Source organism: Canis lupus, chromosome 12 (genome assembly GCF_003254725.2).
Source record: "Canis lupus dingo isolate Sandy chromosome 12, ASM325472v2, whole genome shotgun sequence".
NCBI classification, from domain to species: Eukaryota; Metazoa; Chordata; class Mammalia; order Carnivora; family Canidae; genus Canis; species Canis lupus.
In genome coordinates, this window is record NC_064254.1 from 10,684,311 (window position 1) to 10,712,294 (window position 27,984).

At 45.8% G+C, this 27,984-nt stretch overlaps 2 protein-coding genes and 1 long non-coding RNA gene across 5 annotated transcripts; 2 read left to right on the forward strand and 1 right to left on the reverse strand.

The window, feature by feature from the left end:
- On the forward strand, positions 1–13,076 carry LOC118350422 (uncharacterized). Of its 2 annotated transcripts, XR_004804192.2 has the most exons (5): positions 1,233–1,371; positions 2,781–3,155; positions 7,287–8,389; positions 8,607–8,680; positions 11,583–13,076. It is a non-coding gene; the product is annotated as an uncharacterized LOC118350422 (long non-coding RNA). The 2 variants fall into 2 exon arrangements; XR_007401436.1 differs by lacking the exons at positions 7,287–8,389; positions 8,607–8,680; positions 11,583–13,076 and having other exon boundaries at positions 1–1,371; positions 2,781–3,252.
- MED20 (mediator complex subunit 20) lies at positions 5,570–19,237 on the reverse strand. 2 transcript variants are annotated; one of them, XM_049092564.1, is made up of 4 exons: positions 19,088–19,237; positions 13,073–13,227; positions 7,886–8,139; positions 5,570–6,212 (listed from the first exon to the last, which is right to left on the reverse strand). In XM_049092564.1, exons 1-4 carry the CDS (start codon positions 19,096–19,098, stop codon positions 5,997–5,999), a joined length of 636 nt encoding a protein of 211 aa, XP_048948521.1. In that variant the 5' UTR covers positions 19,099–19,237; the 3' UTR covers positions 5,570–5,996. The 2 variants fall into 2 exon arrangements, with proteins under 2 accessions (XP_048948521.1, XP_025274547.1); XM_025418762.3 differs by lacking the exon at positions 19,088–19,237 and adding an exon at positions 15,978–16,149.
- On the forward strand, positions 16,193–27,636 carry BYSL (bystin like). Its single transcript, XM_049092560.1, has 8 exons — positions 16,193–16,326; positions 16,533–16,814; positions 21,564–21,726; positions 24,269–24,407; positions 24,744–24,877; positions 25,647–25,807; positions 25,959–26,061; positions 26,575–27,636. The coding sequence occupies exons 2-8, from the start codon at positions 16,547–16,549 to the stop codon at positions 26,918–26,920; spliced, it is 1,314 nt and encodes a 437-aa protein (XP_048948517.1). The 5' UTR covers positions 16,193–16,326; positions 16,533–16,546; the 3' UTR covers positions 26,921–27,636.
- The last annotated feature ends 348 nt before the right edge of the window (positions 27,637–27,984 follow it).

A 27,984-nucleotide genomic window follows, 5' to 3' on the forward strand; every position in this document is an offset into this window, starting at 1 on the left:
TTAAAGATAAAACTGGTAACAAGTGTAATCACAATACACATGGCACCACACAAATATAGTTCAGAGACAGGCACAACTAAGGCCTAAGAGGTGAAGGGATACAGGGATGGGTATGTTCCACAAAGAAGACAGAGTTAATTCTACCCCAACCTTTTTTTTTTTTTTTTTTAAACAGAGCCTCTTTCCTTTCTGGTTGTAGAAAAACAAGTAAAATCTTTTCACTGTGAATAAATATTAAAAACAGAGTTCCATGCTCCAGAGATGGGTCAAATAACTATGCTCACTGATCGGGTTACAAAAAAAATATACCTTTGCTACGTATACCTTCTTGGGACCCTCTCTCACTGCTCATTCTCTATTACAATAACATTCTTTCCACTGGGGGAGAATTTTAACCTGCCACCAAGCAGTATGACCCTATAACTAACTCCCTTTTTTCTTTAAAGGTTTTATTATTTTTTTAAAGGTTTTAAGTAGTCTCTATACCCAACATGGGGCTCAAACTCACAACCCCAAGATCAAGAGTGGCATGCTCTTCCAACTGAGCCAGCCAGGTACTCCTATAACATCCCAGCTTAAACATCCTAACCAAACACCACTACCTTCAGCACCATCAAAAAGCAAGAGCAGAGAGGGCATCCCCTTGCCTACAAAGCTTTTGACATCTATTCTCCCTTGAGTCCGTCAACAAGCCTATGAAGCATGCAAAGTGGGTACCATTATTCTCACTTTATATGAGACCCAGAAAGGCCAACTTGACTGAAGTCACCTGACAAGTTCAGTACAGTACTACAGCCAGCACCTAGCCACCTATCTCCTAAAAGCAATAGCTGCCTTGGAATACCTGTCACCTCTATGTCCCTAGCTTTGCCCTTCCTACATGACAGATTTCCAATATTGAATTCTGCCTTTGGGACAATCTAGGATATATAAATGTGTTCCCTAAATTCTCTCTTTTAAAGCCTCCAAAGAAATTTCAGCAAAATTCATGCCATTCATTCATGCCCTGATGGGGCAGGAATGGGATGGCAAATAAAGCAGAGAATAAAAGAGAATTAGGAACCTTTGCCTCAGAGTTCCAAAAAAATTTGTTTTAACTTGCTAACTTTATCACAGAGGCAAGGAACTACTTCTTGGCCTCATCAATGACATCATTCTGAATGATGAAAATATACTTATTATGTCAAGTTCCATTATGACAGCATAATTATCAGATCCTACAGAATGTGGACTGTGTAATAACGGAAGAGTAACTCCAAGAGTAACCAAGAAAGCTATAAAGATTCTTCATACATTATTTACTTTTACCCATTTCTAAAAGGTTGTGTGCACGGATGTGTAGAGACAAAAGAAGGGAAAACCAATAGAAAGGTAAGAGCAGGAAAATAGTCCCACTTGCCAGAAACTGACCGAAAGGTCTGGAGGACTATGAAATGAAGGAGGAAAAACCCCGGATAAGACCTTAGAGGAGGAGTCTAAGTGGCAGGGGGAAGGTCTCACAATACACAAGTAGAACATTATTTCACGTCTGCTTTTTTTTTTTTTTTTTTTTTAATGGACCTGGAGCTCAGGTTCAGGTGTCTTTTTTTTTTTTTTAAGTTTTTTACTTATGATAGTCACAGAGAGAGAGAGAGAGGCAGAGACACAGGCAGAGGGAGAAGCAGGCTCCATGCACCAGGAGCCCGATGTGGGATTCGATCCCGGGTCTCCAGGATCACGTCCTGGGCCAAAGGCAGGCGCCAAACCACTGTGCCACCCAGGGATCCCTCACGTCTGCTTTATCTTTGCCTTCCTGCTGTTTCCCTTCAGGATCTGTTCTTTTAGAGACCCTTTTTTAGATCACAGATCTTTGAGATACTCTAATAAACCCTATAAATCCTATTCCCCCAAAACTAAACATACACATACAAAACCATGTCTGATTCCAAGGCACCTTAGGCCTCTTGGGGCTCCCCTCAGAGGTTAGGCGGCTCTAAGTTAGAACCACTACTTTACAGTCATCATCTGCTCATACTCCAGCAACTAACCAGACTCTCTCATTAAGCACAATACAGTCTCCATAATCTGGGAGGGAATAGACAGGTATGTTGTCAGATATGTTGTCTTGTTTTGTGTTTGTTTCAGTTACTGAGAAAAGATGAAATACACAGGGGGAAGAGATTTCCCTAGATGAGGCCAAGTCAAGACTGCATGACCTCTGGGATGGATAATGTAGAGATCTCAGTCTTGAATCATGGTCAAACGAGGTGACCTAAAGCCCAAGAGACTGATTTTATAATGTTCTACACAATGGCAGAGACTCACCTTGGGGGGAGAGTCCATCCGCAAGAAGAGACTGCTCAAAGTCCAAAGACACCAACCCCAAGGAGAGGACCAAACTTGTAATACAACTAGTTTCAGCCATGCCACGCGGCACTTGTGACTGGGCCTGCAGCCCAGTCCAAAGACACCAACCCCAAGGAGAGGACCAAACTTGTAATACAACTAGTTTCAGCTATGCCACGCGGCACTTGTGACTGGGCCTGCAGCCCAAGGAGCCCAGACAGCTCTAAGATACAGAGCAGATGGCTATAGAGAGGGAAAAACAATATTGGGAATTACAGGTATGAGCCTGGAGACAGTGAGGCCATACATCAGTCGTGCCTGGCTCCAGATCTACTGTATTCACATCTTCAAAATGTTCAGGCTATTGCCCTTCCTATGTTCTCAGAGTCTCAATTCCTGACACCTGGAGGGCATGCATAGGTGGGAATTTCTAACTGCTCTCCTTTACCATCCAGGATTTGACAAGAAAAATTTCACTACCTCATCCTGAAGCCTCATGAATGGAACACTTGGACACTGGGTTGGGGAAGACCTGGTGGTGGAAAGGAATGGTGATGGTGAGTCTTTCAGTATTTCTTCAGTGGAACAGGGACACCAACAGACAGCAGGGGAAATGTGACTGACCATTTGATACTCAAGATCTGAGGCAAGCAAGCAGGAGGCAGCCTGAGAAGGAGTCCAGAGAATCACAACAGCACAGGAGATAAGGAAAGAACAGCCAGAGAAGGAACCACTGATGGATAAAAGTGATGGACCAGACACAAGTGGAACATAGGGTTCCCCAAATCCCAGCATTTGCCTTCTGCCATCACAGATTTTGTCATTTGCAGGTATCACTTGTCAAATAATTTGAATAGTTCTTATAAATGGACTCTTTCTTAAAAACTTACCCTCATCCTAAGGAATAAAGTGCTAGTTCTGCTTTTTCCTAATATACATTAGAATAAGATGTAAGTATTAATATAAGTTTTCCACATCCCACCTAAAATCACCTGGCACCACACAGAGGCCCAGGTTGCCAGGGGTCCTGAGCCTGAAATTTGGTCCCATCTCTAGCCTCATCTCTTAGCATGACCTCTGTGGGAGCCCACAGCTGCCCCCCCATCTCCTAGTTAAAGGAAAACTAGATGAGTCCTACAGCTGCCCTGCATAGCTTTGAGTGTTTACATTGGCAGATTTCCATGTGGTTCTGGCAAAGGTACCCACCAAGGTGACATGTTGGCACAGTCTTAGAAATTTTCCAGTTACTACTCTTTTGGGGGTGGCTACAGATGGAGACAGGGGTAAGGCATCTGCAAGCAAAAGAAGGAGATGTAGGAAGACAAGTCTAGTATAGAAGAAAAAACATCAGATTTAAACCAAAACATATGGCATCTCTATGAACTAGCCGAGTTTAAGTTTACATTTATAAAATGAGGATCAGTTTGCCTTTTTTTCCTTAAATTTATACCAAAGCTCCTAAACTTTCATCCAACCTGAACTTTCAAAAATCATATAGTGATAATCCTAAACTACTCTTGAAAGTCCCATTCAGGCTTGCATACAAAAGCTAGATGACATCTGGACCCTTCCCACTAGTTACCAGTTTAGTTTTGGCAACTTCACTAGTAGAGCCATATTTGCTAAATGAAGAAATGTATTGCATTACCTGCCTTTTTTAGTGATAAACTTTTTTTAGTTGATGCAAAAGGCAAAGACGGACACAAGTACCCAAGTGACAGTTCATAAAGTTTGATCTGGTACTCACTGGACTTAAAACTGATTAAATGTATGCTCGAAATAAGGGAAAAAGAACAAAAGTGAAGAATACTGGAAATGTATGAACCAAAATTGTGTCTAAAAGGCAAACTATAGTTAGTAAGTTTATACTATTCATTCATTTTTAGAAAACAGAGTCTCTCCCTAAAATGCATACATCTAGAGTCATATTTACCATGCTCAACCTCTGTATATTTTCAAGAATACATTATATTCAAAATGCTGTCTCATCTCACAAAATATATGAGGTAGCCTACGGAAAAATACAAACAGATAAAGCTGGACAAGAGCAAATATAAATCTGAAAGCCAAAAACTATGCATTTTATTGTGTGTAAATGACATCTAAAACACACCTCAGTTAAAAAAGCAAAAATAGGAAAAAGAGCCAAACAAAAAAGCCAGGGACAAAAGAGAACAAAAAATGCAGCCAGCAGGTCCTGCAGTTATAAAGTTAAACTGAGCTTCCCGCCAGCCAAAGCTACAAGGGAAACATGACTGCCTCCTGATTCTTGTTGCAGAGGCTTTAGATCTGGGTACCTTCAGTGAGGGACAACATTGTAGTATGTACATTAACATGTTTCCTAAGACCATCCCTGCCTGTATATATCAATGTTAGCACAACTGAACATTTCTACAGCAGGAGTCAGGTGGGCAGGCAATGTAAGTCCAATGAGCAGCAAGGAGGCTTAAATGAGATTAGGACAAAGAGCTCAAGAAGCCATGAACCCTTAAGCAAGAGGTGCAGAACTGACTGCCCAGTGTGAAGAAGCCAGCTAAACTCACAAGTGGCTCTGGCATCTATCCTAGCCCAATTGATTCACAAAGAGCTTCATTACAGGGGTTACTCTGCAAAATAACCACCAAGGGCCCACCTGGGCACATCCATTGAGCTTCATGTAGCAGAGGGGGCCTCCACATCCATTTTCTCCTTCATTTTTTAGTCACAGAAGCCCCTGAGTTTTAACTGGACACGTGGCTACCCAAGTAAGAGGCTATATGTCCGAATGTCCCTTTCAGCGAAGTGTAGCCACGCTGATAGGAGAGATTCCAGGTCATACCCTTTAAAAAGAAACTGCTTTACTCTCTAGACATGGGGCTGATGAGTCTGCTTTGACCTTGTGGGCAAGATCAACACCCTAAGGTTGGCTGAACAAGATAAAAAGAAACTGAGGTCCTGGTGACCGTGTACAGTTAAACCTGCCCCAGACCACCTGATTACGTCTGTACTATTAGAAGAGAGAATAAACTTCTACTAGGAGCCATTATGATTTAGGTCCTCTTTGTAATAACAGCTTAGCATGTGGCTTAACCTCATTCACAACAGAATGGAAGGATGCCAGAGGGAGACTCCAAAGGAGTCCAGCAACACCCTAGAAAGGTTAATTCACAATTCATTTCAGCAAACAGGTCAGGAAATGATAGCCATCACACCAAGTTATGCCTCTTACTCCTTCTCCAAGAAAGGCCCAGCTGCATCCCTGGAGTAGAGGAAAAGGCCTTTATTATAGCCCAGCCCAGCCCAACCCGTCCACTGCGGACCTAGGCCAAATCCTTGATATTTGGGAGACAAAGACTGCTTTCCCCACCAACACTAGGCAGGGACAGCCCTGTCCTACCTTTTCCCCTAAAGCAGGAAAGCTCCACACTTCTCCACTCTTCATAATTACCATTCTTGAGAACAGGCCAAGTCCAGTAAGGCAGACGTAGGGTGAAGCAGCTGCCGGGGGGGCTGTGTGTGAGGGTCAGGGGAAGGGAGTCCAGAGCCCCAGAACAAAAGTCACAGCTGGGAAGAGGGAGAGAAGCCTCCATGTCTGCCCTGGGTTTCTGGAGTCCAGGGACCTCAGGGTGCAGCACCTGCTCCTTCTATGCAGTCCCCCTGGTGACAGAGCTTGTCTGGGCAGCTGCCAGTCACTAACGAATCCCAGCCACCGGCACCTGCTGCTGCTTGCGGATCTTATTGAAGAGTTCCATGTATTGGACCATGGTATCTGCTGGGCCGTAGACAGCATCATGTCTGTTCCCAAACACTGCTGGGGCTCCTGGCGTGTGGCTGCCTAAAAAACTCTGCAAGAACTCGAGCAGTAGGCTCCAGCAGTCGCTAGCTACCACACAGGGGCCATACTCCACCTAGGGCCAAAAGAACATAGAACAAGGGTGAGTGAGGCAAGGACAAGGTCTTCTGCTTCTCTTATACCTCTTACCCCCTGCTCCTAAATTCTCCAGCCCCAAACCAAAGACAAACACCTTTTAACACAGTGTTGCTCCACAGGAAATACTCAACCCAAACACCTGGGATTCCATATACCCAGCATTATTCCCTTTAGGCATCTCTGGCATTCTCATCTCATCTTAGGAGTTATCAACCTACAGCCCAACCCACAAGACCAAAAGTCCCCTTTTGATACAGGCCCCTTTTGATGATCTCAGAACTGTATAGTCCCTACTATGCTGCATTAAGATCGAAGGAGAGCTAGAAAAAGTCTGAGAGAGAAAATGAAGAATGAGAGAAAAGTAAGGATGTGTGTTTGTGTGTTTGTGTGTGTGTGTGACCAGAGAGAAAAGTAGACACTAAGTCTCTTTAAGACCAAACATTACCCCCAAGATAGACCCCACCTAACTCTAAGAAGTAATTTCCCAACCCATGTGGCAGGGGCCAAAGGAGATACACCTTAGACTTTCTCATTCCTTTTTCCTAGTTTTTCACTGGAGGGATGGCAAGAAAAATAACTAGTAACCATAAGGAGAAACAAGTAAAAAAGAGCTGGGATGTATCTGTACTAAAAAAGCTAGAAATGTGAAGGATAAGCAGACAGTGGGTTCCCAGTGGGACTCAGCTAATGCAAGGTATATCACAAGCCAAAAGAAGTCAGGAAACTTTGGTCCCAGAGGTCACTGGAGTTTCAGAGCAGTAATCACTACTAAGGCCCTTTTCTCCACCTGGAATGCTTTGTGGGCCTCATCTATTCCCACATCTCTACATTATAAATCCCTCTTTACATGCTACTCCTGCAGAAAGCATCCCAATCCCCAAAGTCAGCAGTGCTCTCATTGGCCCGAATTCCCAAAGCAATTTGTGCCTGGGAATGCCTTAAAAATTAACTTAAAAAACAGTCGGTGTGTTTCAGATTCACTCATTTTCTCAATCACACATTTTCAAAAAGCAGGCCCTATAGCTTACTAATTTTTTTTCTCCTCACACAGAGCTGGGCACATAGCAGACTGAGGAATTTCACTGGTTCCAAAGCCAGCTACTGCCACACTCCCTCTTTGCGGTCTCCAACATATACCTCAGAGATGGAATCACCACACAAACTTCTTTCCACCATGAAAGAAAGTTGACAGCATATCAAAAGGAAAGGCTCATCTCTGCTACACAACCTTTGAGACCTATCTTAAAGTATACCATGGAGAGGGGTGTAGTTACATGATTTAGGGCCCACCACCCAAAAGTTACCTGTACACTGTCTCCCCCTGGTTTGCTCCAGTCCTTGTGACAGGTGACCAGTTCCTCCACATCACAATCAACCTGTCTCCCTTGGCTATCCCTTCCCTCCTCCAGCAAGCCAGCCTTCCTAAGCTTTCTGCCACTGCAACCCCAGCTTCCCACTCTCACCCTGGGCCAGAGCCCGAAGGACTAAAGAAAGGATAAAAGATGCAGAGACAGAGAAGCACAGATGCTCTGGGGACAGGATCAGGAAGGCATCAACAGCGGTTTGCACTCAGAGGGACGTGGAAATCCACCAATCCCTCTGCTGAGCAGCCCTTCAGCATATACTGCTCCTTTTCCCCCAAGGTCTTACCTCTACAGAGATGCCTCGGGCACTGGGCCCCATGGTGACTGTGCCCACCTTCACTAGGAAATCACAGTACTGGTAACGGGTACCCCGGGTCTCAATCTTGCTGGCCTTGGCACTCTGGAAAAAGCCCTTGAGCTTCACCATGAGCACATCGAAGTTGGTGTCGGCAATAAGGCAAGGGCCATTCTCAAAAAGGGCGAAGCAGCTCAAAGGGTACTCTGAGTTGTGCATCACGTACATCAGTTTCCCGGCCTGACCTACAGGGACAGAGAGCCTATCAGCATCAGGATCTTTGTTGGCAAGCCTCGGAATAGTCAAATGCATGGAACAGGGCCAGATGGCAATCTGCCACTACCTCAGCCATCTTGGAGGGCAATGGAGGGTAATCCCCTCACCAACAGTCTGTTCCACAAAGAGGAAGGAAGAAGAGCAGTGGGCAAGGCAGTATGTGGTAAAAGCTCATTCCCCAGGAAATATGAGGAGCATAAGGGAACTTCCATAGCACTGGTAAGTTTAGTTCTTGAATGATGGGCTCCACAGATGGGTGCTTAATGATGACAATCAATCACCCACAGAGACTTCCCATAGTCTTCTGTATAATCCTATGTTATGTAATAAGGAAAATAAGAAGTAATATTAAAAGCATTTGAGTATACAAAAATGAAGCAAATGCTCTCTTCTCTGTCCTTCCCTTTCTCCTTTGGCCTCCTTCCTGATATAAAAGAAGAGGCCCCACAGAAGCAGCAAAGGGGAGTATCTGAGCTTGAGGCTGGAAAGGAAGGCCAGAGTGAAGCTATGGTAAGACTTATTTTCCATGCCTCAAGAAGTCTGGACTTTACCCTGAAGGTAATGATGAACCCCTGGAGTGCTATAAGGCATCAGCTGACTTGGGAAGCAATCAGCACTTTCACAGAAAGAACTCAGGATCTGGAATCAGAAGGTCTCATTTCAAGCCCCATCCAATCTTTCCAGTCTCTGAGAAATGAGTTTTCTCATTGATTACTACTAGAGATTTACTGCAAGAAGGAAAGCTACATATATTTGGTTAACTGAGAAATAGAAAGCAAGATCCCCTGTTTATACACTGTAAGAATTAATGGATACACTACCACAATCCCAAGTATTCATGAAGACTTAGCTATAAAGTATTTACTAAGTACTTAATCATCCCAAACATCGTGCTAGGGTTTAAGAGGCATGCAAATAGAAGACTTAGTACCTGACCTCAGGAAACTGACACTCTCATTAGAGACAATAAGACAATAAAAAACTATTAAGGAGATAGTAAGACCAAAACGCTTATGTGGGATAGACCAGAAATCTTTTTGGAAGGAAGAAAAGACCAGAGCAGGAAAGGATCAAAGTGTGCAAGAGTCAATAGGAAAAACTTTCGTGGAGAAAATAGCACCTGAACTATGATACAAAGAGAAGGTAGGGTTTGGCCACATAGAAAAGGAAAGATATTCTAGGCAAGAATGAGAGCTTAACAGTGGAAACGAGATGGGGCAGAGAGACCTTTACATAGGCCTCCACTCTGCTGCTACTTCCAGAACTCAACAGGCTCTGCACCAACCTTTCTCCACATCCCTCCTGACCACTTGTGCCAATGGGTACCTTTTACCTCCTGCTAAACCCAGAGCAAAACATTTCAACCCTGAAAAACAAACAACCCAAAGCTGATCTATCATTCATTCTGTTCTTGTGCAAACTCACTGTAATTACCTAATTCATACTACAGGAGTCTGCAGGTGCTCTTACTGTCTTGAAAACATTTTGAAAGTCAACTAAGGTTTTTTTAATGAAGAAGGCACTGTCAACTGTTTGTAGACAACAGTATCTTTAAAATCACAATGAAGTATCTTTGTATCAGCACAAACTTTTTTTTTAAGATTTTATTTATTTATTCATGAGAAACACACACACACACAGAGGCAGAGACACAGGCAGACAGAGAAGCAGGCTCCACGCAGGGAGTACGACGTGGGACTTGATCCCAGGTCCCCAGGATCATGCCCTGGGCTGAAGGCGGCGCTAAACCGCTGAGCCACCTGGGCTGTCTGTATCAGCACAAACTTGTGAAGCAAGCAAAACCAGTGTTACTGTGCCCCTTTGACAGAGGAAGAAAATGAAGCCAGTAAGTCTGGACCAGCAACAGCAGCACTACCACCACCACCTGGGAACTTGTTGAAATGCAAATTATCTGCCCCAGCCCATACTTACTGAGTGGAAAACTGTGAAAGGGGCCAAGCAATCTGTTAATGAGCACTCTGGTGATGATAATGCTGGTCCCTATGAAACTTGTGATCTAAAGCAAGGAGCCAGCAAGGAGCAGAACTGGAACTCCAATATAGGCCTTCTGCCCTCAAGTTTATTGCTCCTTCCATTCCACCCCACTATCTGCCACAAATATGTCCTCTCCCCGACTAGACTGTAACTCCTTAAAAATTAAAGGTCAGAATAGGAAAACATGGCTCTACAATAGATAGTTTCATAAACATGGTATGCCATCGTCTATCTATGCACAAATGTTTTGTTTTCCAGATGATTTTGGAACTGTTATCTGTTTTTTATCCCACCTTCTTATTGAAGAAGGCAAAACTACCAGTAACAGTGTCATTTTAGGGATCCCTGGATGGCTCGGCAGTTTGGTGCCTGCCTTCAGCCCAAGGCGTGATCTTGGGGTCCCGGGATTGAGTCCCGCATTGGGTTCCCTGCATGGAGCCTGCTTCTCCCTCTGCCTGTGTCTCTGCCTCTCTCTCTCTCTCTCTCTCTCTCTCTCTGTCTCTCATGAATAAATAAACAAAATCTTTAAAAAAAAAAAAAGAAAAAAAGTTCATCATTTTACTGATGATGAACCTCAGAACTCTTATATTTATTACTTACTATACAACACAACCTCAGTTCTAAGTGCTTTGCACATAGTAACTAATTAATTAGCACAATAACACTAAGGGATCAGTACTATGATATTTTCATTTTACAAATGACAGAACTGGGGATGCCTGGGTGGCTCAGCAGTTGACCATCTGCCTTTGGCTCAGGGCGTGATCCCGGGACCTGGTAAGCCTGCTTCTCCCTCTGCCTGTGTCTCTGCCTCTCTCTCTGTGTCTCTCATGAATAAATAAATAAAATTTTAAAAACAAACAAATGACAGAACTGTCGTGGAAAGATACAGAAACAGAGCCCATAGCAAATAGTTTCATTAGAGGGGATTTAATACAGGGAATGAAATACCAAGGTTGGAGAAACCAAAAAAAAAAAAACAAATAAATGGTGAAGCCACCCAAATATTAGCAGCAGAGCAAGCTACTACCATCCGTAAAGCTGGAAGGAAAAAGAGAGGATGTACTGCCATTAGAGCCAGACACAAGGGCCAAACAGCAGGAGCTAACACCAAGGAAGAGACATAGTCATAGCCAGAGACACCACCCAAAGCAGGAGAGATCCTGTACTCTCCCTGTCTTCAGTCCTCTAACCTTTACCAGTGCCCTCACTGGCCAAGAGTGACTAAAAGGGAGCCTGGCAAATGTCTGCAGGAGAGGTCTGGGGAATGGATTTATGGGGAAACGGGCAAATGACTGGCATAGAAACAGTCACAGGTTATGGGACTTCCCTAAGTTGCAGTTGGTATGTGACCAGAACTTAGTTCTCTGGTTCCATGATCTAGATTCCTAATCACTGTGCTTTGGAAATGTCCTAGGTCAAGTTACTGCAGAGCCAAGACTAAGAGAATCCAAGTTCCTAACTCCTATACAAAGGTTCTCTAACACAGGAAACAACAGATGTTGGCAAGAATGCAGAGAAAGGGATCTCTGGGTGGCGCAGCGGTTTGGTGCCTGCCTTTGGCCCAGGGCGCGATCCTGGAGACCCGGGATCGAATCCCACATCGGGCTCCCGGTGCATGGAGCCTGCTTCTCCCTCTGCCTGTGTCTCTGCCTCTCTCTCTCTCTCTCTGTGACTATCATAAATAAATAAAAATTAAAAAAAAAAAAAAAGAATGCAGAGAAAGGGGATCCCTTTACACTGTTGGTGGGAATGTATACTGGTGCAGCCATTCTGGAAAGCCATATGGAATTTTCTCAAAAATTTAAAGAAAGAAACTACCGTACACCCAGCAATTGCACTATAGGTATTTACCCAAAGGATACAAAAATACAGAGTAAAAGTGGGAACATACATCCTGTTGTTTTTAGTAGCATTATCAACAATAGCTAAATTATGGAAAGAGCCCAAATTTCCATCGACCGATGCATAGATAAAAAAGATGTGGTGTGCAAACACACATAGAGAATGGAATATTACTTGGCTATCAAAAAGAATGAAATCTTGCCACTTGCAACAACATGAATGGGGTGCATACACGTACACACAGAGTGGAGTATTACTTGATCATCAAAAAGAATGAACTGTTGCCACTTGCAACAACACAGAGTGTATTATGCTAAATGAAATAAATCAGAGAAAGACAAATACCAATATGATTTCACTCATACATACAATTTAAAAAACAAAACAAATGAATGTATGGGAGAGGAAAAAAGAGAGAGAAGCTAAAGCATAAGAGACTTAACAAGAAAACAAACTGAGGATTGATGGAGGGAGGTGGGTGGGATCTAAATGGGTGACAGGAATTAAGGAAGACTGTTGTTATGGCGAGCACCTGGGATTATATTTAAGTGACAAATCACTAACTTCTAAAACCAATATGACACTTAATGTTAACTAACTAGAATTTTAATAAAAGTTTAAAGAAAAAAAAAAGATTCTTTGCCTCCCTACCATCACCACCACCATCCACAGCCCATCTCAATATATCAAAAAAAAAAGTTGATTCAATGGTCAAGGTCATGCCAATGAGGTATCTAAGGCTGCTGGCTAGGTGTGGGAATCAGACTTCCTGCAGAAAGTTCTAAAAACTCTAATGTTATGAAAGAATCATACACTTCTGAGCCTACAAGGAGCCTCTCCCAAACTTAAGAGTGCATGAAAAGATCACCAAGGGAGTTGGTTGAAGTATAATTATGAAGCCTGTAGCACCAGTCAAAGGATCAGGATTTAATGGATTCGGAAACATCTGCCACATATTCAAGAATGCCACGCTTAGGAAATGAGCATAAAGATTTCAATGAATATGAATGTCAATCAACTGCAAGTGAGGGTCCAGTCACCCTGCAGACCCATCTCACAGACCTTGGCTGCCAAGAGTGGAGGCAGCTGTATGGTAGGTTTCACAATCCACACAAAATGTTCCTTGCTTCTCTGCCCCAAGCATCTCCAATTTCCGAGTAAGGAGCTCCACCGTCTGCTGGACACTCTTGCCCTCGGCCACAGGCATCTGGGATACACTGAAAGGGAAAAGACCAAATCATAAGTATTCAGAGGCATATGCACACTCATTGAGCCATTCATTCACACACAGAATCACAGCTCCTCAGGGCCAGGAGTTATCTTAGAGACCATATATCCTGAACGTCTCTCTCATTTTAAAGATGAGGAAATAAGAGGCTCACAGTTCCTAACAGCTCCACTAAGAACTAGAACACAGGTCTCAGGACACTCCTACCAACTTAGTGAAATTCCTATCACAGCAGCATTTTCCAACCAGGACACATGTGCCAACATTCAAGCAGTTTTAGGTGGCACACAGAGTAATCCATAACACTGATGTCCTTTGCAATTCCTTCAGTTCTGCCTAAATTAGGAAAATCTGTTTGAGGTTAGTATGTTTTTACCAATTCTCTAACATTTTGAAGGTGTGTTGTCCAGTACAGTAGCCACAAACCACATGTGGCTATTTACACTTAAACTAATAAAACAAGTTAAATTAAAACTTCAACTGCTCAGCTGCACTACCCCATTTCAAAGGCTCAATAGCCACATGTGACCAGAGGCTAGTATATTGGACAGTGATGTTATGGAACATCTCCGCCAATATGGAAAATTCTATTCAACAGCCCTAGGATCAAAGAGAAAGCAAGCCTCAAGTCTGTAATCTTTAGGAGTCAGAGGCAACGATATGTACAAAAATAAAATCAAAACAATGAGATAAAAATGTTATTTCCAAGATTCCTTCTATGGTAAGTGAAACCGACCTCCCCTTAAGAGTAGTAGGTAACGGGGCAGCCCGGGTGGCTCGGCAGTTTAGCACTGCCTTCAACCCGAGACCTGATCCGGAGACCTGGGATCGAGTCCCGCGTCGGGCTCCCTACATGGAGCCTGCTTCTCCCTCTGTGTCTCTGCCTCTCTCTCTCTCTCTCTCTTTCTCTGTCTCTCATGAATAAATAAAATCTTAAAAAAAAAAATAATAGTAGGTAACAATCATTAAGCACCAACCACGTGCCAGGCAGTGTCCAAAAGGCCTTTAGACAAATGAACTATTTGGATCCTCACAACGGCCCTAGAAGATGACTATTATTTATCTCCTTGTAATAAGTAAGGAAACTGAAGAACAAAGAGGTTGAGTAACTTGCACAAAGTCACATAGCTTGGTGTGGTATAGCCAAGATTCAAAGCCAGGCATGCTGGTTCCATGTCTGTGTTCTTATTCACTATACTAGATTGCTTCCCTAAACAAGTAGTTGCCGGTTAAAATGCTTCTAAGAAAACTAAACAGATTCAAAAAAAAAAAAATTCATAAATACTTCAGGTGGTACACTTAACTAAACAAAAACCATACATATTACTGAATTCTCAAAGACATTACTTTATGATCAATCAACCACAGAGGGAGGGAGGAAAGGAGGGACTACTGCTGTTGCTAAAAATTGTCCCTACTCTCCATCAGAAGATGAACTCAGAAGCAATGGATAACGTGCCTTTACTGACAAACATAAGAGAATATCTAAACTGACGTTACACGGGTCCGAAATACCAGGAGTGTGATATACTTGCTAAGGGTCCCAACAGACTGAGGGCCCATTCCGTCTTTCTGTCTTCTGCTGAAAGAACAGGGGCTTTCAGGTTCCAAGCCTCTATGCTGCAAGCTTTTCCTTCCAACCCTCATACACTCCCTTACACTAGAAAACTTAGAAAAGGCTTAAAATATCCATTGCAGAAAACACAGGTGCAGTAACCGACAAGCCTACAAGAACCTGAGCTATCAGAAAGACTAGCTCCGGGGATCCCTGGGTGGTGCAGCAGTTTAGCGCCTGCCTTTGGCCCAGGGTGCAATCCTGGAGACCCAGGATCGAATCCCACGTCGGGCTCCCCGCATGGAGCCTGCTTCTCCCTCTGCCTATGTCTCTCTGCCTCTCTCTGCCTCTCTCTCTCTCTCTCTCTGTGTGTGTGTGTGTGACTATCATAAATAAATTAAAATTTTTTTTAAAAAAAAGAGTGGTTCCCACAGGCTCCAGCCCTAACTAGAAACGTGCTAATACTTACCGGTACTCAAAACAAAACAATCCCTAAAATCTAGCATTTTCTCCAAGAGCATTAGGCCCATACCTTTCTCTGCCACCCCACTTATATCATGTTGAGAGATTAAAAGTCCATAGTAATTAGTTACACCAACCATACAATTAAACATAGTAGGAAACGAATTCTGAAGAGGTGACGTGCCTAAACCCCAATCTACCTCCCAACAGCTGCTGCTGCTTATTTTTTTTTTTTTTCCCTCTAGACCGAAAATCTTAAGACGGCCGCACCAGAACCAGACACGGGCCGGTCTAACTGCATTAAGTGGCTGTAGGGAGGGGCAGGAGAAAATCTTTAAAAAAAGACGGTTTCCTCGTTGCCTATCCTTTACGTCCTCTAGCTACGCCTGTAGATTGGGTCCTAGTTCGGGCATCCTTAATTTCCACCTCGGGCAGCCCTATGGCCTCCTGGGAAGGAGGAACACAACCACTGATGGGCTCCTGGGACAAAACCTTTCACCTGCCGCCTTTCAGGACGAAGGGAAGTGTCTCCGAGCAAACAAGCGCGGAGAATCTGCAGCCCTCGCAGCGTCTCCATCACCCACACGTTCCGAAGATATCTTATCTTCATCAGCTCATGGGGGACCGCGGTCCCTGGTCCCGGCCCTCCTCCCGGTACACTCCGGGCTCCGGGGCCCTTCCCGACCCCGAGCGCCGCCCAAAAAAGTCCCCTGCGGGCCTACCAAGTCACTCCCATGGTATCGGGCCAGGAGGATGGCAGGAACAAACAATCGGATCACAGTAGTCTCTGGCCGCCCACACTAAGTGAAGACCCCTAACGAAAGCTTCGGCCGAGGGAGGTGCTCCGGAAATGACGCAAAAGGAGAGCGTCCAGTCGACGCGCCCACGAGGAACAGGGGCAGGTCTAGGCATCTCCTCGGTGACGCCTCCAGTGACGTCACTACCCAACTCTGGCCCCGGCTTTGCAGCTAGGCAAGTCCACGTTTGGCTGGGAACAGAGGTCCTCGATCTATGAAAGTAGAAAACCACCGCTCGGACTGCCACCACTTGCAGAAGCCAGCGTTAGAAGCAGTGAGTTCATTCGGGGACCGGCTGGCTCCAGGCCCCGCTCTTACGGGGTGTGGCGGCGCTGATGGCCTTCCCGGCCTCCGGACGCCGGGAGGCGCTGTGAGCTCCGCGGGGGCCTCTTGGGAGCTGGGACTTCACGGCGCAAGTGCGCTCAAGGCTTTTTTTTTTTTTTTCCTCGTCTGTACCCCACGTGTAAACCTTTCTGGCAGAGTTCTCGAAAAAAATGCCCAAATTCAAGCCGGCTCGCGGAGCTGCAGGCCAGGAAAAACATGCGCCGCTGGCTGAGCAAATCCTGGCTGGGGACGCGGCGCGGGCAGGGCCCCGGGAGAAGCGGCGGGGTCGTGGGACCAGAGAGGAGGACGAAGAGTATGTGGGGCCCCGGCTGACCCGACGGATTTTGCAGCAAGCGCGGCAGCAACAGGAGGAACTCGAGACCGAGCATGGGACTGGGAACAAGGCCGCAGCCCCGCGCGAGCGCACCACGCGTCTGGGTAAGTGGGGGAGGGGGGTGCCAGGAAGAGGGTGGTTAGTTTTGGAGGGAGGGGGAAGTAGATAGACGGCCAAAAGGTTCTGCCAGGGGAATCCTTTGGAATAAAAAAAGTGAAATTGAATAAGGAGTCCGCATCACACCCTTGCAAAGGTGATGAAATGGGAGACCCAGCCCTGGAATAGATTCAGGGTGGTCAGAGCTCTCTATGCCCACTTGTTGCTTTAGATGCTTGCGTCTAGGCAGTCTCTAAGTTAGACCAACAAGAAGTTAATTGGTCACACTATTGAGCACTCCTAACGTTTATCCATCTGTTCTGTACATTCTTGTAGGTTGTCTAGTCCGTACTTTGCACTGTGCTAGGTAGGAGTTTAGATGGTTTTGAGTAAAAAAGGAAGCAAGATAGCCATGACCCTGACTTCAAGATCTTACAGTCTAACCTGAGAGACAATTAAATTGACGATTCGAATAATACATTTCATGATGAAAGTATAGTTTTGGGACACCTGGGTGTCTCAGTGGTTGAGCATCTGCCTTGGGCTCTGGGCAGGATCGCGGGGTCCTGGGATGGAGTCCCGCGTCGGGATCCCAGCGGGGAGCCTGCTTCTCCCTCTGCCTATGCCTCTGCCTCTCTCTGTGTGTTTCTTGTAAATAAATAAATGAAAATCTTTTTTTTTTTTTTTAAGTATAGTTTCATCTTAAAACAAGAGCATTAGTTTTGGGGGTCAGGGTTCCTAGGTTACATGACTTTGGTGCTGAAAACTAGTGGAGAGAGAGCTCTAAGCAGAATGAACGATATTGTTTAGGTGCTATAAAGAGGGAGAGAGACTAATAAAAAGATGGTCTTTTTTTTTTTTAATTTTTTAGGGTGTAAGTGTTGACCTCCGGGTCACTTAATACATTTCTCAGGTCACATCTTTCATTTGTCCTGAGAGCAGTGTTTGACACAATTAAACACTGGCCTCCTGGGTTCGGTATCTTTACTTGGCTTCTGAGCCATCCCATTCCTGTTTTAGTACTTCTTCACCTCTCAGCATCTTTTGCTGGCTCTTTTGTCCCCAGCCTTTTATCATTGATATGCCACAAGTTTGGTTCTTGGACCTCTTCTTTTCATATCTCTTCTCTGGTGCTGTCATCCATTTCACGGTTTAAGTACCATCTATTTGGTAACTGTTCCCACCCTTGTATTCTTGCCCTGATCTCTTCCATGAAAATCAGATTCTTCTATTTTAGCTGCCTTTTTGACATCCCCAATTTGAAATCTAATAGACGTCTTAAATTTATTTTTTTTAAGATTTTATTTATTTTTTCATAAAAGACACAGAGAGAAGGCAGAGACATAGGCAGAGGGAGAAGCCGGCTCCTCACAGGGAGCCCGATGCCGGACTTGATCCCAGAACTCTGGGATCCCTCCCTGAGCTGAAGGCAAACGCTCAACCGCTGAGCCACCCAGGCGTCCCAAGAGATCTCAAATTTAATGTGTCCAAAACAGAAATCCTGATCTTCTCGCCAAACCTGCTCCTCCCACTATCAGCTCAGTTAATAGGATGCTATCCTTCCATTTGATCAAGGCAAGCCTTGGATTTCTTTCTTATTCCACATTTGATATGTTAGGAAATCTTGTTGACTCGTATCTTCAAAATAGATCAGAGTCGGGCAGCCCGGGTGGCTCAGTGATTTAGCACCGCTTTCAGCCCAGGGCCTGATCCTGGAGACCCGGGATCGAGTCCCACGTCAGGCTCCCTGCATGGAGCCTGCTTCTCTCTCTGCCTGTGTCTCTCTCTCTCTCTCTCTCTCTCTCTCTCTCTCATGAATGAATGAATGAATGAATGAATAAATAAATAAATAAATAAATAAATAAATAAATAAATCAGAGTCAGACCACATCTCATCACCTTGGAACACAGTCCTATTTGAACCACCATAATCTCTCACCTGGATTATTTTTAGTAGCTTCCTAATTAGCATACAGTCACCCTTACAGTCCACTCACAATAATTGGATGACTTAAAAGACCTCCATGATCTGCCCCTGTTGCCAATCTGACCTCCTCTACTACTTTCCCCTTACTCTCTTCATCCATACAGGCTTTATTTTTCCTTAAACATACTAACTTAGGGCTTTTGTCCTGGTTATTCCTTCTGTTTTCTTACCCATGTAGGCTTATTCTCTTGATTGTTCACCATCTCAGAGAGGCCTGCCCTGGTCACTTCATTGAAAATGGAAATACACGGGGCACCTTGGTTAAGCACCTACCTCATTTGGCTAAGCACCTACCTTCGGCTCATGTCATGATCTCGGAGTTCTGGGGCTGAGACCCATGTTGGGCTTCCTGCTCAGTGGGGAGGCTGCTTCTTCCTCTCCCTCTGTGTGTGCACATGTGTGTGCGCATGCATGCGCTCTCTCTCAAATAAATAATCTTAAAAAAAAGAAAAAGGAAATTCTCAGGGTCCTGGGGTTGAGTCCAGTGTCAGGTTCTGCACTCAGCAGGGAGTCTGCTTGTTTCTCTCCCTCTCTCTCTATTTCTCTCTCTCTTCCTCCCCACCCCCCGGCCAAATAAAATTTTTGAAGAAAAAAAGGGAAAGAAATACACCTTACCTCTGTTTCTACACTCCTGACTTCTCAACTCTGTTCTTTTTTCATAGCACTTGTCTTCTTTTAATACTTATTATTATCTATCATTCCTGTTCAAACGTAAGCTCTGTAGGTTTCTCTTTTACTTATTTTTTAAATATTTTATTTAGAGAGAGAGGCAGAGACATTGGCAGAGAGAGAACCAGGCCCCTGAGGGGCACCTGATATGGGACTCAGTCCCAGGACCCTGGGATCACGACCTGAGCCAAAGGCGGATGCTCAACCACTGAACCACCCAGGTGCCCCAAGTTGCCTTTTATACTAATTTTTTTCAACACTTGGAACAATGCCTCACATATAATAGGCTCTCATTGTTCGCTGAATGAATGGGCTAATAGTAGTAAGGTAGGTAGAAGTTAAATCTACAAAAGATTTGGAGGCTATGTTTAGGATTTAAAGCTGTCCTAAAGACAGCAGGGGGCTATTGCAGAATATGGAGACCAGTTAGGGGATTGTTGAATACAGGCAAGCAATGCCCCTGATCTAGGCATAGGCAGAACTATGAAGGATTTGAGAGATAGTCTGAGGTAGAATTCAATAGGACATGGTAATTGATTGTGTAATTGGGGTGTGGGCAGGGGGCGAGGGCAGGCCTACCAGGTTCTGGCTCAGTATTTGGTGATGGTAGTGCCATTTACTTAGATCTGAAACACAGTGAGTAGTATAGACCTAGAAGGAAAAGAGTGAGTTCAGTTGATGACAGGTGAGGTTTTAATTGCCTGTGGCTCATCCAGGAGGTGCTCTACAGGAGGGAGCTAGAGTAAAGGGAAATATACCTACAAGCACAGATTTGGGGTTTGTTAGCATGTAGACACAAAACATCTGGCACATCCCCTCCCCCATTTAGCTTTTATCACACACTGCCTCTTTTCTTAATGAGCTGTTCATGTGTAACATTTCTTTCTGTTCGGATATTACATCCCTTCCCAGATGCCCAACCACCTATAGCTTTCCAATAACCAGTTATAAAAATGGGTTGTTCCAGGGGTGCCCGGGTGGCTCAGTCGTTAAGCATCTGACTTTGGCTCAGTTCATGATCCCAGGGTCCTGGAATCCAGCCTCCTGCCTCATGGCAGGGTCTGTGCTCAGCAGGGAGTCTGCTTCTCCCTTTCCCTCTGCCTCTGCCCCTGCCCTTGGTCCTGTTAGTGCAGACATATGCACAGTCTATCTCCAATAAGTTAGTTCTTTTTAAAAAGAGGGGTTTGTTCATTAAAATCTGAACTGCATTGCCTGACCTCAAGCCCTCCACAATCTGGCTTTACTTTGACCATCTAGCCTTATTTCTTGCTACTGCCTATCAGATGCTCTTGTAACCAAGCCTTCCTGGCAGTGTTGTTACCCATGTCTGGAGCACACTCCTCCAGCTCTTGTACTCCCTGTCCAGAGTCTAACCATCCTCTGTTGTTATTACCTTTTACGTACCTGTGGTATACACTGCCTTTACCTTTTATTTTGGCATTTAATGAAGCCCTACAATGTTCATAGAGCAAAAAAAAGTGAAGAATGTACAGTCTAAACTCAGACTACCTGCCTCAGGCAGGTTACTTAACTTTCCTATGCTTAGGAGTCCCTACCTGAAACTGGATAGAAGTAGCTACTTGGGATCCCTGGGTGGCGCAGCGGTTTGGCGCCTGCCTTTGGCCCAGGGCGCGATCCTGGAGACCCAGGATCGAATCCCACATCGGGCTCCCGGTGCATGGAGCCTGCTTCTCCCTCTGCCTGTGTCTCTGCCTCTCTCTCTCTCTGTAACTATCATAAATAAATAAAAATTAAAAAAAAAAAAAAGAAGTAGCTACTTGTTGGCATTATGAAAATTAGGTACAGTGTTTAGAACAGCTCCTGCTATATAACTGAGTCTAGGGTGTTAACGATTGACTACTCATTGGCATCACTATCTCCTTGGCTCATATTTGTACACTTTGTCTCTCAAGCAAGATTGGGACCAGGAAGCCCCTGGGAACTGGAAGACAGTGGGTGCATCCGTGCTTCCACTGCCCCCATCTCTATCTGTTATAAGCACATGTGAGGTCTGTATTTTACATGATGGGTAAAGTTGAATTGACCTCTACATCCCTCCCCAACTCCCTGCCTTGCTCATCTGTTTTATCCTCTCTTCTAGGTCCAGGAGTCCCGCAGGACGGATCAGATGACGAGGATGAGGATTGGCCCACCCTGGAGAAGGCTGCCACAATGACGGGGGCAGGCCATCACACAGAAGTTGTTGTGGATGCTGAGGATGAGCGGGCCATTGAGATGTTCATGAACAAGAACCCTCCTGCCAGGTAGGGCTAGCATGGCCTAGGGATTGGGATGTCAGGTCCGGGTGCAGTTTTCTATAAGGAGGCACATGCCCTGCCAGTTTTGGTTCCCTGCCTTTGGGAAGGGCCCTGAGCATAGCTGATTGTGGGGAACCAACTTGGCAAAACTGGCCCCTCCTCAGAATGACCCCAACTTCCTGCCCACCTGTCCACTTGTTATAGAACTGCTCAGACTGGCTGGGGAAACAGCTACAGGGTCTTTTTTCATGATGCCTCAGGGCGATCCATCCTATTCCATTTGGTTTTGTTATGCTCAGTTTTCTCAGTGCTAAGTTCGATTTCCTTGGCCAGATCTCTTTCACACTCTCAGCTTCATATCAGCTAGGGTTTCTCATCCTCAGCACTACTGGCACTTTGAGCTGGATAAAACTCTTTTTTGTCGAGTCTGTCCTGTGCAGTGAGAGGTATTTGGCAGCATACCTAACTTCTCACTAGCCACCAGTAGTGACCTTTTTCCCCAATCTTGATAACCAAAAAATGTCTCCAGGTATCGCCAAATGTTCCCTGATGGGCAGACTCACCCTTGTTTAGGAGCACAGTTTATTGCCCTGTATCCTAAATGGCAGCTCCAAACAGGTGGGCATTGAAGCTCCTACACGCAAACTCTTTAAGCTGGTAGATTCTGATCCAGGGGAGGGAGGTCTAGAATAAAGACCTTCAACTAGTTCATACTGACCCTGTGATATTTATATGATACTCTTCTTAGTTCTTAGGCTTTTATTTTTTTATTTTATTTTTTTTAATTTTTATTTATTTATGATAGTCACAGAGAGAGAAAGAGAGAGAGGCAGAGACATAGGCAGAGGGAGAAGCAGGCTCCATGCACCGGGAGCCTGATGTGGGATTCGATCCCGGGTCTCCAGGATCGCGCCCTGGGCCAAAGGCAGGCGCCAAACCGCTGCGCCACCCAGGGATCCCAGTTCTTAGGCTTTTAGGAGCTAAATGCATCTCTCGTTGCTGATAGTATTGAGAAAAGACACAGAAGCTGAAGGATAAGTTCTGTGGTCACTGAGAACACAGTGAGGAAATGAGCCAGTTTCCCACACTGATGCCCAGCAGCTAAAGTAGACGTCACAAAGTGTGTACTTGGGCTGTATGCTTCTCCTGGCAGAGGGCCCTTGGTTCTCAGCACCTCCAAACTCCTTTGTAATATAGTATTCTGACATGATTGGCAGGATGATTTTATTGCTTGGAGCTGCCAAAACAGGGATTCTTGATAGTCCTGAGAAATGACAGCTGGCAACTTCTGAAAGCAAACCAGACCCATGTGAACTCAGCAGTCAGGGGCCCATGTAGTTGGGGGCACATTATAGTGTATTGTCAAGTACTTGGATTTCAGGCTGAAAGACCAGGGTTTGACTCTCTCCTTACTTGAGAGCTCTGAGACCCTGGGTGAGTTATTGACGTCTCTGGATATCAGTTCCTATGTCTGAATAAGGGCAATAATGACACCTCTATGAGATGTTGTACAGCCTATATGAGATAATCTGGAAAATCCTGCTTCAATGCCTACTGTTGAGAAAATAGCCATTTTTTTAAATTTTTTTTTTTTATTTATGATAGTCACACAGAGAGAAAGAGAGAGGCAGAGACATAGGCAGAGGGAGAAGCAGGCTCCATGCACCGGGAGCCCGACGTGGGATTTAATCCCGGGTCTCCAGGATCACGCTCTGGGCCAAAGGCAGGCGCTAAACTGCTGCACCACCCGGGATCCCGAAAATAGCCATTTTAGATATGCCTTAGCAGCCTCTGAAGACATCATTCTACCAAAGCCCAATGTGACAATAATTCTAAACCATCCTGATAAGGTTATGTTTGATATGCTCTGTGCAAGGAAACTGAGAAAAATATTATTAATCTTAGAAATCTTTCCATAAATTTCAAAAAGTGAAATTGGGGGGAAGTTTGTGTCATAGTCTCTCCTTAATGGCCCCAGTTGCTTGAAATCTTGGAAAATAACAGAGATGTGTCTGGCATTCTAGAGAGGCCAGATCAGGACTTTGTAATAGGAGATCCCTTAGCATGTTGCCAGCACTCGATAGATGTGTTTGAAATAGGCAATGCTTACTGTACACTTGCTGTGTACTAAGAGTTCTAAGTAACATGCAAACATTAACTCCTGTAATCCTTGTGCTGACGTTATGAGTTAGGCACTGTTACTGTCCCGGTCTCACAGATAAGGAAACTGAGACATAGAGAGGCCAAGTATGCCCAGGGTCATACAGGGAGAGGAAGAGCCAAGATCTGAACCCAGGCTGACTGACTTCAGAGTCCAGGCCCTCTACCTCCACACAGCTATCAGCTTTGTCCCAAAATGAATGACTTTTGGGTCCTCACACTGCTCAGGATTCTGTGGTGGGTGGTAGGGCTCAGGAAAACTGGGGCCACACATCCCAGCGGGATCACAAGTGTATTAGAGCTCATGAGGGACTGTGCAGGAAGTCTAGAGCTTCCCAGACTGACCACCGCCCTCTCCCCTTCCCTCCCACACCTCCTCTACTCTTAGGCGTACCCTGGCTGACATCATCATGGAGAAGCTAACCGAAAAGCAGACGGAAGTCGAGATGGTTATGTCAGAGGTGTCAGGCTTTCCTATGCCCCAGCTGGACCCCCGGGTCCTAGAGGTCTACAGAGGGGTCCGGGAGGTAAGAGCTGAGAGGAGAGCCGTGATCAAATACCCTCCCAGGGGCTGTGGGCTCCACCTAAGGCTTTGTGTTCCCTCACAAATGAGGCAGAGTGGCCAAAAGCAAACTTAAAAGATACCTGCTCTGCCACTCAGGGACTTGGTAGCCTTGGGTAAGGTTCCTTAACTCTAGTCTTGGTTTCCCTATCTGGAAAACAAGGGCATAAAAGCACATCCTAACAGGGTTGTGGTGAGGATTAAGTGAGCTAATCTGTGAAAACCAACCACATGAGGACATGGCATGCGGCACATGGCTTGTGTGTCATGGGCAGCGATGACTCAGCGCCCTCATCCCCAGGTGTTATCGAAGTACCGCAGTGGGAAACTGCCCAAGGCCTTCAAGATCATCCCTGCGCTCTCCAACTGGGAGCAAATCCTGTACATCACAGAGCCTGAGGCCTGGACTGCAGCCGCCATGTACCAAGCCACGAGGTAGAAGAGGGGGGTTAGGGCGGCCTGGGGTCTGTAGGTGGCAGTGGGGGTGGAGGTGCAGCTTTCTCTGCTACTGTCATTACATCTTTGCCTTGCCCCAGAGCTCTAGCTTGTGTTTCTGTACATCACGGTTTTCCCAGCTTTCCTGTTTCATGTTTCGGAGCCAGGACTTGGTTGAGACTCTGCTGTGATGAGTTTTCAGAAGTGGGGCTTAGAACTACTGGGGGACAACCCCTGGTGTATCAGAGGGGCCTCTGAAGTCTGTGGCTCCCCAGGCACACTTGGGTCCCTCGTGACAGCAAGGTAAAGAAAATCTATGTCAGGGAAGAAAGGTGAAGAGCAGAGAGCTCTGGCTTTCCCAAAGACAAAGCGCTCCCTTTGTTTGGATACATCTTGTAGCCCCTCCTGAGCCCTCCCTAATCTGTGTCTGCACACAGCTTACTCCTACTCACCCCTCAGATCTCTTATGTGCACCATCCACAGTGATTATTTAAAGTGCCAGCTCCAGGTGGTTCAGTCAGTTAGGTGTCTTATCTTTGGCTCAAGTCATGATCCCAGGGCCCTGGGATTAAGCCCCAAGTCAGGCTCCCTGCTTAGCAGGGGAGTCTGCTGCTCCCTTTCCCTCTGCCCTTCCTCCCTGCTTGTGCATGTACTGTCTTTCAAATAAAGTTTTTAAATCTTTAAAAAAAAAGTAATAAAGTGCCAGCTCCTGGCTACCAAGTGACCAGGGATCTCCCTCCGTATTCTACCCCCCTACCCCCAAACCTAGGATTTTCGCCTCTAACCTCAAGGAACGCATGGCTCAGCGCTTCTACAACCTTGTCCTGCTCCCCCGGGTACGAGATGACATCGCTGAATACAAACGACTCAACTTCCACCTCTACATGGCACTCAAGAAGGCCCTGTTCAAGCCTGGAGCCTGGTTTAAAGGTGGGAACTGAGAGGGAGGGGCCGGAGCTCCTGCAGGTGAAAGCAGCAAGCCTGACTTGGGAGATGACTGTCTCGGGTAGGTGGGGAACCTGCTCTAGCTCCTTTCTCTCACCCTAGACTCAAAAATGACTGCCTCTCTGACCCTCCCCAGGGATCCTGATCCCCCTGTGTGAGTCTGGCACCTGTACCCTCCGCGAAGCCATCATCGTGGGTAGCATCATCACCAAATGCTCCATCCCTGTGTTGCACTCCAGGTAATGTTGGTGAGGATGGAGAACAGTCAGCAGATACCCAGATAGGAGTATCCCAGGGTGGGGGCTGGGAGTGGACAGAGTGGGGAAGGACCTAGGAATAGCCCTGGGTCTGTGGCTTGTTTAAGCTTCTGAGCATGTCGCTACTCCACTAGAATGGAAGTTCCCCCCCAAACAGGAGCCCGGTGCCTGGCACATGGCAGGTGCTCAGTAAGGAGTTGAATGAATGAATGGAGAACATGAGAAGAAAGTTTGTTAGGGGTGGAGATCTTCAGATGCTTAAATATATTCTAGCCAGATACTGAGATGAGCAACTGAGTGAGAGGTAGGGGTTTGGTGTGAATCCGCAGAGACCTAACAGGCTGAGGGTGGGTGTAAGATCAGGTAGGTGAGAAGAAGGCCTGAGATGGCCCCCTTAGGAATAGTACAGGGCGGGGGCCAGGAGAGGAGGAAAGGGACAGGGCAGAGCAGATCTTCCCTCCAGCGTCCCCCCCACCACTAACCCTTCCCCACCAGTGCAGCCATGCTGAAAATTGCTGAGATGGAATACAGCGGTGCCAACAGCATCTTCCTGCGACTGTTGCTGGATAAGAAGTATGCGCTGCCCTACCGGGTGCTAGATGCTCTGGTCTTCCACTTCCTGGGCTTCCGGACAGAGAGGCGTGAACTGCCTGTGCTCTGGCACCAGTGCCTCCTGACTTTGGTCCAGCGCTACAAGGCAGACCTGGCCACAGATCAGAAAGACGCCCTCTTGGAACTGCTCCGACTGCAGCCGCATCCGCAGCTGTCCCCCGAGATCAGGCGTGAGCTCCAGGGCGCAGTCCCCCGAGATGTAGAAGATGTTCCTCTCGCCATGGAGTGAGGAAAGTTACTTGTCCTGGTCTGAAGGGCATGGGGGGCTGGTCACCAGGATTCCCTGTTGGTGGCACTGAGCTCTTAACAACTGAAGTCTCAGATCAGGACAGTCAGTGAGAGGGGTCACAGGCATCTGTGACTCCTGTCCCTGACAGGGAGGACTGAGAGTCTGCTGGCTCCCTGTTCATTCTAGGTCTTCATCCCTGCTCAGTTCTGAGACCTGACTTGAGAGGCCACACTCCAGTGTTACCACTCCCTGGCTGGGGCTTGGAATAGGTTCTTTCTCTCAGGCTGTTGTGTCAAGTCACTGGGATGTGGATAAATACCAAAGGCAGATATTTATTGAACTTCTGGTGTTTTGATATGATCGGTGGAGTTATTTTTGCTTTCCCTCTTTAGCTGGAGAGAAGTTCTTCCCTATTCCTGTCTAGGACTGGATTCTTTGTAGTTTATAGAGGATACGCCCCCTCCACCTCCTGATTCTAGAAGTTTGGATCTAGAAGCAGAGGCTATTTTGGGGGAATGCCAGCGACCAGGGGGCTGTTCAAAAGATGGTCCTTTCTCAGCTATGGACAAAGTCCCCAGAGAAAACTGGAGCTATAGAAGCAAGAGAGATCAGAGAATAATAAGATCAGGCCCTGAAACAAGTAGATCCAGAGTCACCACTGGACAGGTTCTCTAACTTTCTTGGCTAATTAAAGCTTTAGACCAGAGGTTGGCAAACCAGAGTCATGCTAGTTTTCTTATGGCCCATGAGCTAATCGTGCTTTTTACGTTTTTTAAATGGTTGAGGTAAAAATTTAACAGCATGGTGTGATAGGTGAAAATTACATGAAATTCAAATTTCAGTGTCCATAAGCAAAGTGTTGGGACACAACCCTGCCTATCCATTTGTTTTTTATGGCTGCTTTCATGCCACAGCAGCAAAGTTGAGTACAGTTGGACCTTGAAGGGTACAGTGGTTAGGGGCACCAACTCCCTCATATAGCCAAAAATCTGCATATAACTTGACTCCCCAAACATAACTACCAATAGCCTATGCCTACTGTTGACTGGAAGCCTTACTAATAA

Coding starts and splice junctions, on each gene's coding strand:
- MED20 (XM_025418762.3), bottom strand. Junction 8,140..13,072: donor CTCCACTCTTGGCAGCCAAG/GTCTGTGAGATG, acceptor CTGTCCCTGTAG/GTCAGGCCGGGAAACTGATG. Junction 6,213..7,885: donor CCCGAGGCATCTCTGTAGAG/GTAAGACCTTGG, acceptor TTTTGGCCCTAG/GTGGAGTATGGCCCCTGTGT.
- BYSL (XM_049092560.1), top strand. CDS start 16,547: ATGCCCAAATTCAAGCCGGCTCGCGGAGCTGCAGGCCAGGAAAAACAT. Junction 16,815..21,563: donor CGAGCGCACCACGCGTCTGG/GTAAGTGGGGGA, acceptor CCTCTCTTCTAG/GTCCAGGAGTCCCGCAGGAC. Junction 21,727..24,268: donor AACAAGAACCCTCCTGCCAG/GTAGGGCTAGCA, acceptor CTCTACTCTTAG/GCGTACCCTGGCTGACATCA.